At 38.2% G+C, this 15,848-nt stretch overlaps 2 protein-coding genes and 1 pseudogene across 3 annotated transcripts; 2 read left to right on the top strand and 1 right to left on the bottom strand.

Moving 5' to 3' along the window:
• On the top strand, positions 1 to 1,854 carry LOC147562832 (transcription factor TCP20 pseudogene; annotated as a pseudogene). The gene is made up of 2 exons (XR_015239737.1): positions 1 to 1,495; positions 1,598 to 1,854. The product of XR_015239737.1 is annotated as a transcription factor TCP20 pseudogene (transcript).
• A 2,862-nt stretch (positions 1,855 to 4,716) lies between these two features.
• Positions 4,717 to 7,243, top strand: LOC147562831 (ACT domain-containing protein ACR4-like). The gene is made up of 7 exons (XM_086673306.1): positions 4,717 to 4,930; positions 5,071 to 5,116; positions 5,200 to 5,314; positions 5,388 to 5,455; positions 5,912 to 6,508; positions 6,601 to 6,705; positions 6,799 to 7,243. Exons 1-7 carry the CDS (start codon positions 4,857 to 4,859, stop codon positions 7,096 to 7,098), a joined length of 1,305 nt encoding a protein of 434 aa, XP_086529432.1. The 5' UTR covers positions 4,717 to 4,856; the 3' UTR covers positions 7,099 to 7,243.
• Positions 7,244 to 8,685: 1,442 nt separating this feature from the next.
• On the bottom strand, positions 8,686 to 12,377 carry LOC147562830 (photosynthetic NDH subunit of lumenal location 5, chloroplastic-like). The gene is made up of 7 exons (XM_086673371.1): positions 12,194 to 12,377; positions 11,888 to 12,094; positions 11,330 to 11,480; positions 11,154 to 11,242; positions 9,981 to 10,035; positions 9,710 to 9,795; positions 8,686 to 9,048 (listed from the first exon to the last, which is right to left on the bottom strand). Exons 1-7 carry the CDS (start codon positions 12,215 to 12,217, stop codon positions 8,896 to 8,898), a joined length of 765 nt encoding a protein of 254 aa, XP_086529497.1. The 5' UTR covers positions 12,218 to 12,377; the 3' UTR covers positions 8,686 to 8,895.
• Positions 12,378 to 15,848: the final 3,471 nt, after the last annotated feature.

Raw genomic sequence — 15,848 nt, 5'->3', positions numbered from 1 at the left:
ACTTCTTTCATAAAAAAAAAATAACCCCAAATCACTAAAAGGGTAAGAAGAAGAAAGAAGAGAGAGAAAAGGGGTTTGGAGTAGAAAACAAAAAGAAAGAGAGAAACAGTTAATTTGCTTTAGAAAGGAGTAAAATTTGAATGATGAATGAATGAATTTTGCATCTTTATCTTTGGGGGGTTTTTGTCTTTTAAAACAAGAAGCCTATAACTTACCAAAAACAGTGAAAAACTCATACTAAAAGTCTAGCTAGCTAGGTCTTTTCAAAGTCATCTTCTTCTCTTCTCATCAAAGACCCAAACTCCCAGTTCCCACAAAATACAATTTTTTATTATACAAAAATTTGATCTTTTCTCTCTCTTTTCTTCTTGATGGATCCCAAGAGTTCCTCAAAGCAACCTCAAGAACAACAACAAGCAAAGTTCTTGTGTTTACCACCACAATCAGACATGGGTACTAGTAGTGGTGGTGGGGAAAACAAATCAGCAGCTGAAATCAAAGATTTTCAGATTGGGGTTGTTGTTGGTGATAAAGATGAAAATAATAGTAATAATAATAAGAAACAATTACTAGCACCCAAAAGAAGTTCAAACAAAGATAGACATACTAAAGTTGATGGTAGAGGAAGAAGAATTAGGATGCCTGCTTTATGTGCTGCTAGAATTTTTCAATTAACTAGAGAATTAGGTCATAAATCTGATGGTGAAACTATTCAATGGCTTTTACAACAAGCTGAGCCATCTATTATTGCTGCCACTGGAACTGGTACAATACCAGCATCTGCTCTTGCTGCCGCTGCCGCCGCCGCCACCGCCGCTTCTCAATCTGGGTCAGCTGGTTTGCATCATGAGTTAGGGACCACTGGTAGAACCACCACCAATTGGACCATGCTTCCTAGTGTTGGTGGTGGTTCAATTGGTGGTGGTAGATCCCATGGTCTATGGCCCCCTGTTACTGGATTTGGGCCAGGGTTGGTTCCACCACCTACAGGACCCTCAACCTCTAATTTAGGGAATGATGGTTCAAATTTTATGCCTAGAATTGGCTTCCATGGTTTTGAAATGCCTGGTTCTAATCTGGGTCATATGAGTTTTAGTTCAATTTTGGGTGGAAATTCTCAAACACTTCCAGGATTAGAACTTGGTCTTTCTCAAGATGGTCATATTGGGGTTTTGAATCCTCAAGCTTTGAACCAGTTTTACCACCAAATGGCTCAACAAACTAGAACCAGTTCTGGTTCCATGCATCAACAACAACAACAAGACGAACATCATCATCATCAGCAACCTCCATCTAAAGATGATTCTCAAGGATCAAGGCATTAGAGTTAGAAAGTGTTTTAAATGAGAGAAACTTAAACTACCCATTAGTGGGTAGAAGAATTATGTGAGAGTTTTGGTCTTCTAATGAGAATTTGGGTCATAAGGACTGAATTTAGGTATTGGGTCCTACCCCCTTCTTTCTCTCCACAGCTTCATCAAGTCTTCAAGAACAGGTACTGTTTTTTCTCCTTTGTGATCAAATTGAAGTTTTCATGATTATGGGTAATAATGGAGTTATAATAAGATTTTTGCTTGTGATTCTTGTGACTGTGCAGGTGAGACAGTGTAGAGTTGAATCGCTTGGGGTTAGGTTGGACATTGTGTGTTTGAGGCGTGTCGATAGTTGTGTAAGCCATCTTTATGTTGTTGTTGTTGTTTAGGACTAAATATGCTTATGGTGATCAGTTTTTTTTTTTTTAATGGAAAATAAGCTCTTTATATTCGTTTTCTCCCTAGATGTAGCTAAAGGTACCTACACCATATATTATTATTCTTCTATTTGAAACCAGAGTGGTCTGATTACTAGTCGAAATCTCTCATTTGTCTGTGTAAATCTTTCACTTTCATCTTCTCTTGTATTTGTTTCCCCATTATCATGTCAAGTTTACTTGCTTGTACACCGACTCACCACTTTCGTGGGTTCTTTCTCTAATTTTGAGTTTACATATGTTTTTTCTTTCTCTAGAATTCACCTATTGCCTCGGATACGTTTATGTTGCACTTAGGAACTCTAGATACTCACACTGAAGTGCTTAACTTCACCGTTTTCTTTCAACGATTTCTCTGTTTCCAGTACCAATCTCAAGCTAAAGGCTGAATTTGCTTTCCCTTTTGAAACTTTTGTGCATGATAAGATTTCATAATATGTGTTTGTTTGGGAAACTCAAGCTTTCCATATTTCGCTTCTACACTCAAGAATATATGACCCTGAAATGATATACGGTAAGTGTGGCGTTGATTCTTCATGCTCAGTAGATGTACTTGAAGCGATCAAACTTTCATACTACAGAATCCCGATTCTTACCCTGCCGGAATCACGTCATTGCTTTGTTTGATGTCTGGCCCAGTCTGGGGATCTTTATCAGAATATCGCATTTGTACTCTCTACTGCTTGTTGTGGTTTGTGGTTTTGCAGCAGTGGTTATCTACCTACTCTATTGACATGTTTAGAATAGATTCTTTTTCCTTTTTCAAGGTGCCTAATCCTTTTCTCCGATATGCCCTTGGACTTGATGCAACTATCAACGACTTACTTAGTCTTATTCCGTCCGTGTCTTTGAAGAAGAAAGGGTAAGATCCTTACTGCCCCTCATATCATAGAAAGGGACTAGGTTCCATGATACTAATCTCAAACATTCCACTAACAAATCCACCATCACCGAGGAGAATTTGAGCAACGTATTGGTTCCAAATGAAATATCGGATAGATGCATACTAAGCAACCATTTTGATAAGTTCTAGCTAGTACAGAGCCGTACTCGTCCTGCATTATTCAGTTCGAAAGCTATATATGTTGGTCATTTGATCATATGTCATGATGGTACTAGCAAAGGAATATTTGCTATTCGTACCAATGCTGGCGTGGATTACGACTTATTTCGGCCATGGCTGAGCTCATCTTTTGTTGTAGAAGGCATGTCAATCTTAGTGAATCTTCATAAGTGGCTCGTTCTGAACCCCATCTAGAATCAAATCTTACCCATTACTAGTCCTTCAGGTGAGTGATTAGAGGAGTGGTGTATGAGGAAGAAGCCAAGAAGGCATTTATGGCAGGATGTGAATGGAGAAATGGAAAGGCAGCTATTCTTTCAGATTCAGATATGATCACAAGATCACACTCCCAGTCTAGTTTTAGTATCCAAATAACTGATTAGCTTAAACAACCCACTTCGGATACTTCCTTCCCGACAGATCCTCTTAGGATATGATATCTAGGAATCCCAATGTTACGCATTAGATTTTCAGAACCAGCTTGAGAACCTCTTCAATCTAATCTTTTGCCGAATTTTTCCTCCACATTTTTAATGGAGATATAGTGGACGAGCAAGCCCGTTTGTCTTCTCGTTTTTTTTTTATCGTATCGTATTTTATTCTGTCTTCAGTCATTTCAGTGTTCATTTCAGATTAGATTATTCCATGGGAGATGGGTGAGAATAATTTTTGAACCAGACATGGGAACACAAACACACACTAACGCTAATGATGGAAAAACTGAACCCAACAATCATCTGTTTGTTTTAGAAGGAAAGTGTTGAGTTCTTTCCAAATCTGAATTGTTATGTTATTCTACCAAATATTATGTGCATACTTAGAATTTTAATGTTGATCTTCCAATTTGGTGCTCGGGCAGGATAGAATATTTTGCCGAAGAAATGATGAAAGACATTCCTAACAAAAACGGATTTGAAACGTAAAAGTGAACCAAAGAAAACAAATGAAACTTCTGCAAGAAAATAATTCATAAGTTAATTTTTATCAGTTCGGTTCACGAGCAATTCTTATAGAGGCTACAAGTCAAATTTTACCATAAATCTACACGAAATTAACGGTCTCCATTTTTGAACGAATTCTTCTTCTCTCTTTTAGTGGATTTTTTCACTCTGGAGGGAGGGTTATAAATGAGTGGAATAAGGAATTACCAAAATGTTAGGAGGGATGCATGGATTTGGGGCACTTGTCATATTAGGATGGTGAGTAAATGACAGCTCATCCTCCATGTTTCAATAAAGTGTACATCCATTTATACATGATCTCCCATATTTTCTAATCTCCAACCGATAGTTCTATCGATCTCGTTCAAATCCTCATATTATTAAATGATAACCGTTCGATCAATTGATCACAAGTTCCCAAAGCCAAAGAGATATAGTTAGTTTTAGAAGGTGTAGCGAATTTTGATGGGACAGAGATACAAATGAAAGTCATATCTATTATATTAAAACAACTCAGTCGGTTATAAGTCTGACCGTCTATTTTTATTGGGATTTTCATAAAGATCACATCTAATGGCTGTTATAAAATCCCTTTTCGTGTAAATCCCTTCAAAATAGAAAGGTAATAGTATAAATCGACCAAAAGTGGTTAGGATATCCCTACATAACTACCCACGTATTTCTCTCCCTCACCATTTAACTTCACACGTATTTCTCTCCCATTTAACTAACTTCCCACGTATTTCTCTCCCTCACCATTTTCAGTCGGATTTACAACTGTTGGTTAATATCTCTCCCTATTTATTCTCCATTATCTTCTTTATTCTCTTTCCAAGAATGTTGTAATCTAAATTTATTTATTTTTTCAGGCGTTAGCCAAGAGAGATCTTCCCCGTCCGTAGGACGGGGAGGAAACCTAGTTCTCTTATAGAGAAAAACACAGATACTCCTCCCCCTCCTTCATTTTCACCCAAAACCCTTCATCCACCTCAAACAGAATCTCACCACCACCACCACCAACAACAAATACAAATACGCACCTTTCTCTCTGTCTCTCTAGAGAGATTTACACAATTGTTTGTGGGTTGGTCTTCCTCCAATCATGGATTATTGGACTCCTTCTCTAGACGTTGATGATGAATTTGAAAAACTTGTCATTCGAATGAACCCTCCAAGGTTTTTATATTCATCTAATACTTTTCCTGATTTTACTCATTTCAAGTGGGTGGGTCTGTGTTCTTATATCTTACAGACTTACAGTAGTATAAATTACTCTGTTCTTGGATTTTTCTTAATTACTCTGTAATTGTGATTAGTGTTAGTGTGGATAATTCTTCTAGCAGGACTGCAACTTTGATTAAGGTATACATACATACCCTTTAAGACACTCTCTCACTCTCTCTCTCTCTATATATATCTGTCTCTAATTGTGGAAATTATGACAGGTTGATAGTGCTAATAAGCATGGAAGTTTGTTAGAAGTGGTGCAATCTCTAACTGATATGAATCTAACCATTAAAAGGGCTTACATTTCTTCTGATGGTGAATGGTTTATGGATGGTAACCAATCTAAATTGGGTCTTTATTTTCTTGATTTATTTTTCAACTTCTTATCTTTCTTGTTTTTGGGTAGTATTCCATGTTACAGATCAAGATGGCAATAAGCTTTCAGATGGAAAAGTCTCTGAAAGCATTCAACAGGTAAATCTCTGACATATATTAGGGTTCTCATTTTATACATTTATCTAAATCAATGCAAGTCCAATTCTACCCTGAAATTAGAATCTCCTTGTTATTTCTTTGAATTCACCTTGACTTTTACTACTAAACTTCACATATAGGCATCACAATACCCAATCTTCTCAAAATGGATAAAGAAACTTCTATTTTCCCATAAGAAAAATACATAAAACATTATAATAGTCCCACATAGCTTAGGAGGTGCCTACTCTAGCTTAGTAAGTGTCGAGGCCTTTCGGGTTGGTTCGTGGAGTCTTCGGCAAAAATAAAACCCTGTATTTATTGGCCTTGGGGTTGAGTGTCAAAAGTGGGCACAATATCAATAACTGCTAAGGCTTGGGGGGCGTTACGAACATGTATACATACACACACACACATACACATATATTTGACAAGAAAATTTGGAACTTGTTGCAGTCACTGGGATCAAGAGTTCTTAGCTTATGGACGATGAGAAGATCGGTTGGTGTCAAAGCAGCGACTGGGCACACGACAATCGAATTAACAGGAAGAGACCGTCCGGGTTTGCTCTCAGAAGTCTTCGCTGTTCTTACAGATCTTGGGTGCAATATAGTTGCTGCTGAAGTATGGACTCATAATTCAAGAATGGCTTCTGTTCTATATATCACTGATGGACTAACTGGTGCACCAATCAATGACTCTGAACGACTCAATAAGATCAAAATGCTTCTTCGTTACGTTCTTAGAGGAATTCGAGAAAAACAAAAAGCAGAAACTGTTGTTTCTGTTGGTGATACTCATACTGAAAGAAGACTTCATCAAATGATGTATGCGGATCGAGATTATGATATGAATAACGATGATGATAGTGAAAGTGATCGAAGTAAACCCTTTGTGACTGTTGAGAAATGTTTAGACAGGGGTTATACTGTTGTCAATTTGAGATGTGGGGATAGGCCTAAGCTGATATTCGATACAGTTTGCACATTAACAGATATGCAATATGTTGTATTTCATGGAGCAATCATGGCTGAAGGACCAGAGGCTTATCAGGTTTGTCCCTATTTTAGCTGCATTTTGAATACTCTTAACTAAACTCGTGAATGTTGGTTGATTTGACTTGTTTGTTTTGTGTTCTTCAATAGGAATATTATATTAGACATGTCGATGGATACCCGATTAGTTCGGAAGCTGAAAGAGAGAGAGTGATAAATTGCTTGGAGGCTGCCATTCGGAGGCGAACTTCTGAGGTATAGCTAGTTCAAAGATCGGTTTTCATCCTGTTCTACTTTACGTTATGATCTTCATTATAGTCTAAGGCATTTCTCGGTTTTTTGGTTCAGGGAATTCGACTTGAGTTGTGTGGTGAAGATCGGGTGGGTCTTTTATCGGATGTTACCCGTATATTAAGAGAAAACGGGTTATCAGTCTCTCGAGCTGAAGTTACAACACGAGGATCTCGAGCTGTGAATGTGTTCTATGTTACTGATTCATCAGGAAATCAAGTGAAGAGTGAAACAATTGAAGCAGTTAGATGTGAGATTGGCAAGACAATTATTCGTGTGAAGTACGATACAAGTTCCAACTCTCCTCCTCAAGAAAACGGAAGGTTTTCGCTCGGTAATCTATTTCGATCAAAATAGTTAGCAGGCTTAGGTTGATGCTTATTAGTCAAATGTGAATACAAGTTAGATAAGTGAGGAATTGAATCAAATGGTTGTTGTTGGTATTGCTCTTATGTGTTTAGTGGATTAGACAAAATTAAATTTGAGAATAGATTGAAATTGATATGATCTTGTTTAAAAATAGGGTATTTAAGTGAGTAGTTGACTTAGAAAGAGAATCAAGTAAAAGGAGTAGAAAAGTCATGAAGTGATAGAAAGAAAGAACCATGTTGTGAAAACAGCTCAATTTTTTGGTATAGGTGACTTTTGGTAGATGGAAAAGCCCCCCCCCTGGCAACCGACAATTGACACAATTGGCAAGAGGAGAGAGAGAGAGAGAAGCTTGACTCTCTCTTAAACTTCTCTCTTGTTAGAACTCCATCACTTGGATGTACGCTTGTGTGTTCTGTGTTGCTCCTCCTTTCGCCTCTCTCAACACGCGCCAAACCTAAGAGGTTTCTCAGATACTTCACTTCTTTAAAGTAGTGTTGGAATTTCTATGTTTGTGACGCTCTAAGTCTTAGCAGCTGGTGATATTGTTCTACAAGTCAAAATTTTGTTCCCACCACCCCCCCTCTCCTCCGAAGACTCTACAACCCCCCACCGCCCCGAATGGCTCAATACCTTATTAAGTTTGAGTAATACACATATAATTCAGGTTTCAGACACCTCTTACACTTAACAAAGAGTTTTCTTTGATTCTAGTACTACTTGAGAGGCACCACCTTCAAAGGTTGAATGGGCCGCCCCCTCGAAGGACGGACGTACCCAACCAACTAGGAGGAGGGGGGCGGGGGGGGATATTTATGTCGTGCACATGATGGATCAAGTGCCATTGTCTGCTGGTAAGATGGTGACTTATTCTATCTACACAAACATTTAAGTGGCCAGTTGTCAATCCCATAAAACGCCACTACCAAAAAAAAAATACTCAAGACATGTTTCAGGTATTTTTGTCCCCAGCAAATGTCAAACACGTGACCAAATCCAATCTATATTTTGCAATAGATTCTGTCCCTGCCTCCTACCATTACACCTCATACCTTCTTTGTCTTTTCCCTGGGATTCAGCCATCTGCACTGTTCGCTGGCTGCTCTAAATTTCATAGATTTTTCAAGTTTATTAGTAGGAGAATTAGGTTCCCCCTTCCTTAAGACAGGACAAATTCCTCTTAACTAATGTCCTAATATTTCTTAATTATTCTCTCCAAATCAACTTTAATAATTTCAGTAATATTGATATATTATATTCTAAAATCAATAGAGGGAGAGATACTAACCGTGAGATTGGAGAAATTTGAGTGTGAGTGGAGAGAATTAAGGGCGAGGAGAAAATTGAAGACGAGTGGAGATATTATCCCTCCTATAACCGACTGACCTGATTATTCAAAATTTAAAGTATAAATTTAAGGTATAGGTGTGAACTACAATTTAGTAGCGGAAGTACTTTTAGGGGACTCCTAGAGCCATTATGGAAAGCAAAACCTTGTATCATTACGAGAAAATTGGTCTGGAAATAAAAGAAATCATAAAAAAGTTATTTTTGGCTTGCGGAAACAGAATAGGATTAGAGTAAAATGTTCGAACTCTTATTAATTCATTCCCGAGGACAATAAGATTTTCAAAATGCAACTCCTTTCACCTCCGAAATTAGATGAAGTTACTCGTTCTTGTTAACCATCTACCACATTACAAAACACAAAATCACTTGAAACAAGGAAGAAAACTTGGCCGAGTTTGAAAAAAACAACCCGAATCTATTAGCGGGCTATGGTTGTTATACTGTGGGAAGTTCACCGCAGTCAAGGATGGTAACCTTCTTCTTTGGACGATCTCCTCTGTCACATTCTGAAGCCTCTACCAACCTAACAATGTCCATTCCCTCTATTACCTGCCCAAATACTACATGCCTCTGATCCAACCATGGTGTCTGCATCCATTCAAACCCCAAAGTCTAAAGTTAGCGACTACTACACTTTTTGCCTTCATAAAATTTACTACGACGCAAGAAACATAGTCTCATTTAAACTTAAATAATACTACACAAGTTTAAAACCATAATACAAAGGATAAATGTGCTTATCTAGATAGATATCGGTTTTAAGCATTTCTAACCCGTTCCTTGAGCACTGTCAAATAGTTGAACAGTTTTATAGACCCATTCTTCTAAGACTATGGTGAGTCACTCAGAAAACTAAGGTAGAAACCTTCCATTAGTACAGGCCAAATGGAGGTTCAGGTCCTTCGACATAACATAATGTGTTCGGGAGGAAAGGTGAAAATCAAGTGAAAAATTAAGATGCTGCAATGTAAGTGAGATTTTACTTTTACCTCCTACAAGCTCAATAACAAGATTGTTCTGATTTTTAACCTTACTTATCCTATAGGGTTCGGGAAGGTTTAGGTTAAGTCTATTTGTCTAGCTTTCAGGCCAAATAAGTGAATATTTGAACATGTAAACTTCTCTTCCAACAAGTCTTTGTTTTTCAGCATTTGTGTTCAATATTTGAATTCTTCGAGTGGATCTGTCATGATAACTCTTTAGAATTAAAATTGGAAAAAAACGAGAAGGGATAAGAGTTAGATAATACCTTGACAGTGCAAATGAAAAATTGGCTACCGTTAGTATTAGGCCCTGCATTTGCCATGCTAACAACTCCTGCTCCAACATGAACCACTGCAAAATTCACAATTTCGAAGTCAGTTACGAATGGTCTCTCGGCAATATCAATAATGGATTCATTCAAAGTTTCAAAAAAAAAAATCAATAATGGATTACCACAAGCTAGGATCCAATTACTGATGGTGCCAAACATTATATGAAAAAAGTTTCTGTACATACAAAAGGTCGGACCAACTTACACTTAAAGTTCTCATCCTTGAACGTACGGCCATATATACTTTTACCCCCAGTTCCCTGCAAACGACAACTGAATCAGAAATTTGGAAGCAGGTTCTACTTGGTTACCATTCAGAAAAATGAAATATATGAAAGATGGTGATGGTTTGATCTCTTGAGTGATGATTAGAGATCAAGACGAACCTTCTTCATTTAGTTTAATTGACTTAATAAAATTACAATGGCTTAAAACATGTAAGAATAATTTTTCATGATACTACGCTAGCAGCAGTTTGAGATAGATCATTGGAGCTATGTGCTTATTGCTTAAATAGTTAAACTTTCAGCACTGCCTAATCTCTAACGTGATATGCTGTGACTGTAGCTAATGTGAGTGCTTGCCTTGCCCACTCTACGCCCACCACCAAGAAAGGGTATGAACTAACCCTCCTTATATAACCTAGTACATATGGGCTATACCATAAGGCGTAAGGGCTTCCTAAGAGAGCCCTTGATTTTGATTTGAGAGCCTAAAATTCAATGAAAGAAAATTCATAGGGGTCAAGGGCGGTGCCCCCTACTAATGGGCCCCTTCCAGTAGTCGAGCGACTTGTTCCTTGTTGGATTCCGGAAAGAGAAGAACACATTTCGGGTTGGTTCACCAAAAATTGACGTTCTATTTTCCACATGATTAAATGCTGGTTGACGAGATTCATGAGACAGGAAATAAATGAAAAATGACTACTAAATGTTACGTGAAAAATGGAGGCGTAAAAGAGTTTTAACAAGTACACTGATGGAATAAATGCAATACAACTTAGGAAAGACATCGCAGTATGAGAGAATAGTTAGGTTGGGAACCTGCCCTTCCAAAAGGAGGGCGTCGAGTTGTTACCCCTCGACCAGGTTGGTATCGAAGAAGATAGTATGACTGGAAGTGGAGTTAGGGGATAACTCCTGAATGTTACACATACATCAACTGAAGGCAAAGAAGAAAAATACAATGCGATACCAACAAGGCAACAATTAATCTAATGTCAGAAGTACGAGAAGAAAATGTTCACAAAATTGCAATGCCCTTTTTTTTGAACTTCACAAACATGCAACATTGATAAGTTTATGAAGAAACTAGCTAGTGTGACACACCATTCCAAATAAATAAGATATGAGAGGCATTGAATCAAAAGAGGGCGTACATTTCCTTTATCAAAATCTCCTCCTTGAATCATGAAATCTTTGATGACTCGGTGGAACGATGAACCTTTGTATCCAAAGCCTTTCTCTCCTATTTTCAGATAGTTCGTTAAAACCAACAAAAAGAAAAGAAGAGATGGAAGACAATAAGGTTGAATAAAATGTCAAATAACAAAACCTGTACACAGAGCACGGAAGTTCTCGGCAGTTTGGGGCACGTCGTCACCAAACAATCCTATCACAATCCTCCCCACAAGTTTCCCTTCAGGATTCCCAATGCCAATATCAAAATAAACTTTCTGGGTCACTTTAGATTGCAACTCTACTTCCTGAAATACATTAGAAAGACATAGTAAGCTCTCTTTGTTGCCTCTCTTATCTAAGCACAGCCATATTAGCGAAACTTCATATTCAATTTATGTATGACCGAACTACCAGAAAAAAGAACCAAATACAAGTAAAATGAACTTCATAAGGTATCACCAATCTATCATATACCAGCTATTTCAAAACCCTAGAATTTTAGAGTACATAACCTTAACTTCTGACAGTATATAGAAAAGAAAACCCTGGAAATTGCATAATTGTTAACAGTCTGAAAACCCTAAAATTTCAGAACATATAACCTTAACAACTGCCCTTGTACATAGAAGAAAACCCTAGCAATTGCATAATTCTCACACTGGTAAAAACACTAGAATTACAAAATAACAATCCTGGTAGAGTAAAAACGGACCTGGGTAGAAGCTCGGGGGGGAGTGAGGAGACCAGTTCTTTTGAGGTGCAAGGAAGGGAAAGAAGAGGAAGAGAGAGAAAACGGGGAAGAAGAGAACGAAGCGGAGAAGGAGATGGGTTTGGATAATCTGAGAGCATTAACGTTGATAACCTTAACCTGTGGGATGCTTCTTGTACCTGTAACTGCAGAGCCAAGGTTCATCTGTGCCTGCCAAAAACAGAAAAAAAAAATGATTTAAGTGTTGTTAGTGAAAATTGGATGATGGGTATGTCAGTAAGGCAAAATGGGTAAGAGTTGATATTGAACCAGAGGAGTGAGGGAAGCCGCCATTGTTGTCGGAGATGTGATGAGAGAGAGAGACGGAGTAGAGATGATGGTGTGAGTGAGAGTGAGGAAGCTCTTACTCTTTACTTGTTGTGTGGATAATCCAATCCTGGGGCATATTGATTTTTGGGGGTAATGTTTGGTAGAGGACAATGAAGTTACAATATTATCCTTCCACTCTCCCATGGCCCCTGTTATATAGAAGGTGGGTGATTTGGGAAATAAAATAAAAGTATCTGGTGGTGCAAAATTTAAAAAGGTGAAACAAAATAATTTAGCCACACACACCCTCCCGTGTTGCCGACAAATAATGGTCGGTCGCTCGCTCATGGCCGGTGACAACTGGCGACAAGCCTCTCTCTCCTCTATCTCTCCCTCTCCCTCTTGTTTCTCTCCCTCTCCCTCTCCCTCTTCTTTCTCTCCCTCTCCATCACTCCATTCTTGCTTCTCTCTCTTTCTTTCTCTAAGTTGCGGCGAAGGGGAAAACTCCTTCGTCTGAATCTGGTTCTTCCAGATCCAGACAAGTTTCTGGCGAAGGGGAGAGCCCCTTCGCCGGAACTCACAGAACACGAATTAAGAGAAGAGAAAAGGAAGATGAAAGAAGAATAAAAAGGAGAGGAAGAAGAGACAAACTTAGTGGTGGAAATCCCCGACGTTAATGGTGGATGTCGTGCAGAGTATAGGGGGTCGCCGGAATTCTTGGTTCAGGAAGAAGATGAAAGGTTGAAGGGTTTGGAGGAAACAAATTGTTCCATTTTTTTGTTTCCACTCAAAATTTTGTACTCAGATAATTTTCTTATTTCCCCAAACCAGCCACCTTATAGAATTGTGGAGACTAACTTTCTAAGTTGCTATTTCAACCAAAAAAAAGAAAATTTCTAAGTTGCTAAAGAAATTATCCGTTCGGTCACTTCAGAGTCTCATGATTTTAAAACGTATTACGAAAAAAATAGTGGAAACTCTTAGTACTGTGCATATTAGCTTTCTAAGTCGTTAGAGATCTTGTCACAGAAAAAAATCGCTAGAGTTATTATCTGATCAGTCACTTCATGGTTTTATGATTTTAAAATGGTACTTAAACTCTTTTACGTAGATAGGTTTACAAAATTTATATAATGAAACAAAAGGGTAAAACGCTGACTGGGACAAACTTCCTTTTTTAATAAAGAATATTGTCTAGAAACCCGTTCCAGAATTTAAAATTAGTCTTTAGAAATAAAATAACTATTTAGAAAAAAATAACCGTGTCATTATTAGAAACAAAATAACTAATTTAAGAAAAAAAGAAAACAAAAGAATTACAAGGGTTTAAAAAAAGAAATTGAAATATCCCTCTCAATAAAATAAGGGAGCGTCTATAGACGCCTCCGAAAACTGTTGTAGGGGCCTATCCCAAAACACCTATAGGGGCCTCCTAAGCACCTTCTTCTTCTTCTTCTCTTCTTCATTTTTTTTCTTCCCTCTCTACTTTCAATTTAAAAGTCAATCTGAAATCTGAAAATCAACCAACTAAAACCCATTAATCTTCAAAAGATTAAGGGTTAATTCCATTTTGGCCCCCGATTTGTGACCAACTGGCCGTTTTGGCCCCTATAAGTGTCCGGCAGTTCGTTTTGGCCCCAAAAATTTTCTATTTGGCCCCAAATTTTATCCAACCTCCCAATTCTACCCCGGCGGCATTTCTGTAATTTTTATTTTTGTTTGTCCACCTCATCTAATCTCTCCTCCACCACACCACCTCCTCTCCACCTCACCCTTCTTCTCCGGCGGGAATAAAAAATTCCGGCCGGCCACTTTATTAAAAAAAAAAAATTCTCTCTTCTTCTTCCTTTCTCTCTCTTCTTCCTCCTTTCTCTCTCTTCTTCCTCTCTCTTCTTCCTCCTTTCTCTTTCTCCTCTCTTTATCTCTCTCTATTCCGGCGAAGGATTACCTTCGCCGGAAAATTCTGGATCTGGGGTTTCCCCAAATCCAGACCCCCTTCGTCTGGGATTCCAGACGAAGAAACTCTCTTCGTCTAGGAAATCCCAGATGAAGAGGATCTGGATCTGGGGTTTCAAACCCCAGATCCAGAATTTTCCGGCGAAGGTAAACCTTCGCCGGAATAGGGAGATATAAAGAGAGGAGGGAGAGAGAGAAGATGAGGGGAAAAGAGGAGAGAGAGAGAAAGGAGGAAGAAGAGAAGAAGAGAGAGAAAGGAAGAAGAAGAGAGAGAATTTTTTATTCCGGCCGGCAACATTCCACCGGAGAAGAAGGGTGAGGTGGAGAGGAGGTGGTGTGGTGGAGGAGTGATAAGATGAGGTGGATGATAAAGAAAGGTGTGATGTGATTTTTTTTTTGTTTTTAACCTTTTTCACAAATAATTCTTTTTTGGCCCCCGAGGATAATTTCGTCAAAAATTTAGCCCTAGGGGCTAAAACGAACTGCCAGACACTTATGGGGGCCAAAACGGCCAGTTGGTCACAAATCGGGGGCCAAAACGGAATTAACCCAAATATTAAACACAAGATTAAACCCTAAACTCTAAACCCATTTTCAATCTTTTTCGGCTTCTTTTTTCTCTCTACTTTTATCTTAATCTAACTTAAACACAAAATCAAATCCCTAGATTTTGCCATTCAATTTCGAAAGTATGATGAAGAACCCCTAGATCTGTTGGCCAAATTCGAAAGTATGATGAAGAAACCCTAAATCTACTGTCCAATTTCAAGTTTGATGAAGAACCCCACCATTAATGATGATCCAAACTAATAGAAATCTTATCCGGGGTAATGGTGGGTCACGTATTGAATCAAGACTCAATGAGTTCTTAAGATTTGTAATAGCTTCAGATGGTTTAGGTTTAATCTTCTCAAAAATCAGTCCGGGATGGTTTAGGTTTAATCTTCAAGATTTTCTAGAGAGATAGATGGTTTAGATTTAATCTTCTCTCGGACTGACCAGTCCGATGTCTAAAGCTTTGAGCTTTGGACGAGTCAGTCCGAGTAGGGGACGTCTATAGGTGTCAGTGTTGACTACGGTCAAACAGCAATGGGAGACCCCTATAGCATTTTCGAGAGGCGCCTTTAGAGGCACTCATAAAATAACTAATTTAAGAAAAAAAATAATAAGTAGAACACCAAATAGTTAGGGTATCCAGAATATAGTAATAATAAATATGGAAAGTCGGGTGGCATGTTTAGGGAAAGCGTAAAGCAATACTATGAGACACATTTAGAAATATTGGGTTAAAGTTCCGTCAAATTTAATTGGTACAGTTGTTCGTACCCTAGGGCACAAGATACAACTTAGTATTCTACTAAATGAAGGAGGTTCTTATATATTTATCAGTTAATTAGCACTTAGCATTCAATGTCTTAAAATATCTATTAAAAAATGTTTGTGTGTTATAGGATGGTGCGGACCAGCCTTCCGGGCTGCTAGTAATACTGTTCGCTTTGACACACTTGGGTCTCACGGTTTTAAAAGGTCTCACTAGGGAACGGTGCTTAACCTCTTAAGAGGAACACCACACTCCTGTCTCCCACCAATATGGGATTGCTTAACAACATTGTGGATATTTTGACTATAAAAATCCACCATTGATCCCTAAATTCGTGGTTTGTTATCTGTTTGTTTCCTTCCTTTTTTTGTTAAAATT

Source organism: Eschscholzia californica, unplaced genomic scaffold (assembly GCF_041429995.1).
Source record: "Eschscholzia californica isolate CP2 unplaced genomic scaffold, dmEscCali1.0.p SCAF_1, whole genome shotgun sequence".
Classification (NCBI taxonomy): domain Eukaryota; kingdom Viridiplantae; phylum Streptophyta; class Magnoliopsida; order Ranunculales; family Papaveraceae; genus Eschscholzia; species Eschscholzia californica.
Note: the sequence above shows the minus strand (reverse complement) of the source record. Positions and strands in the feature narration are given on the sequence as shown.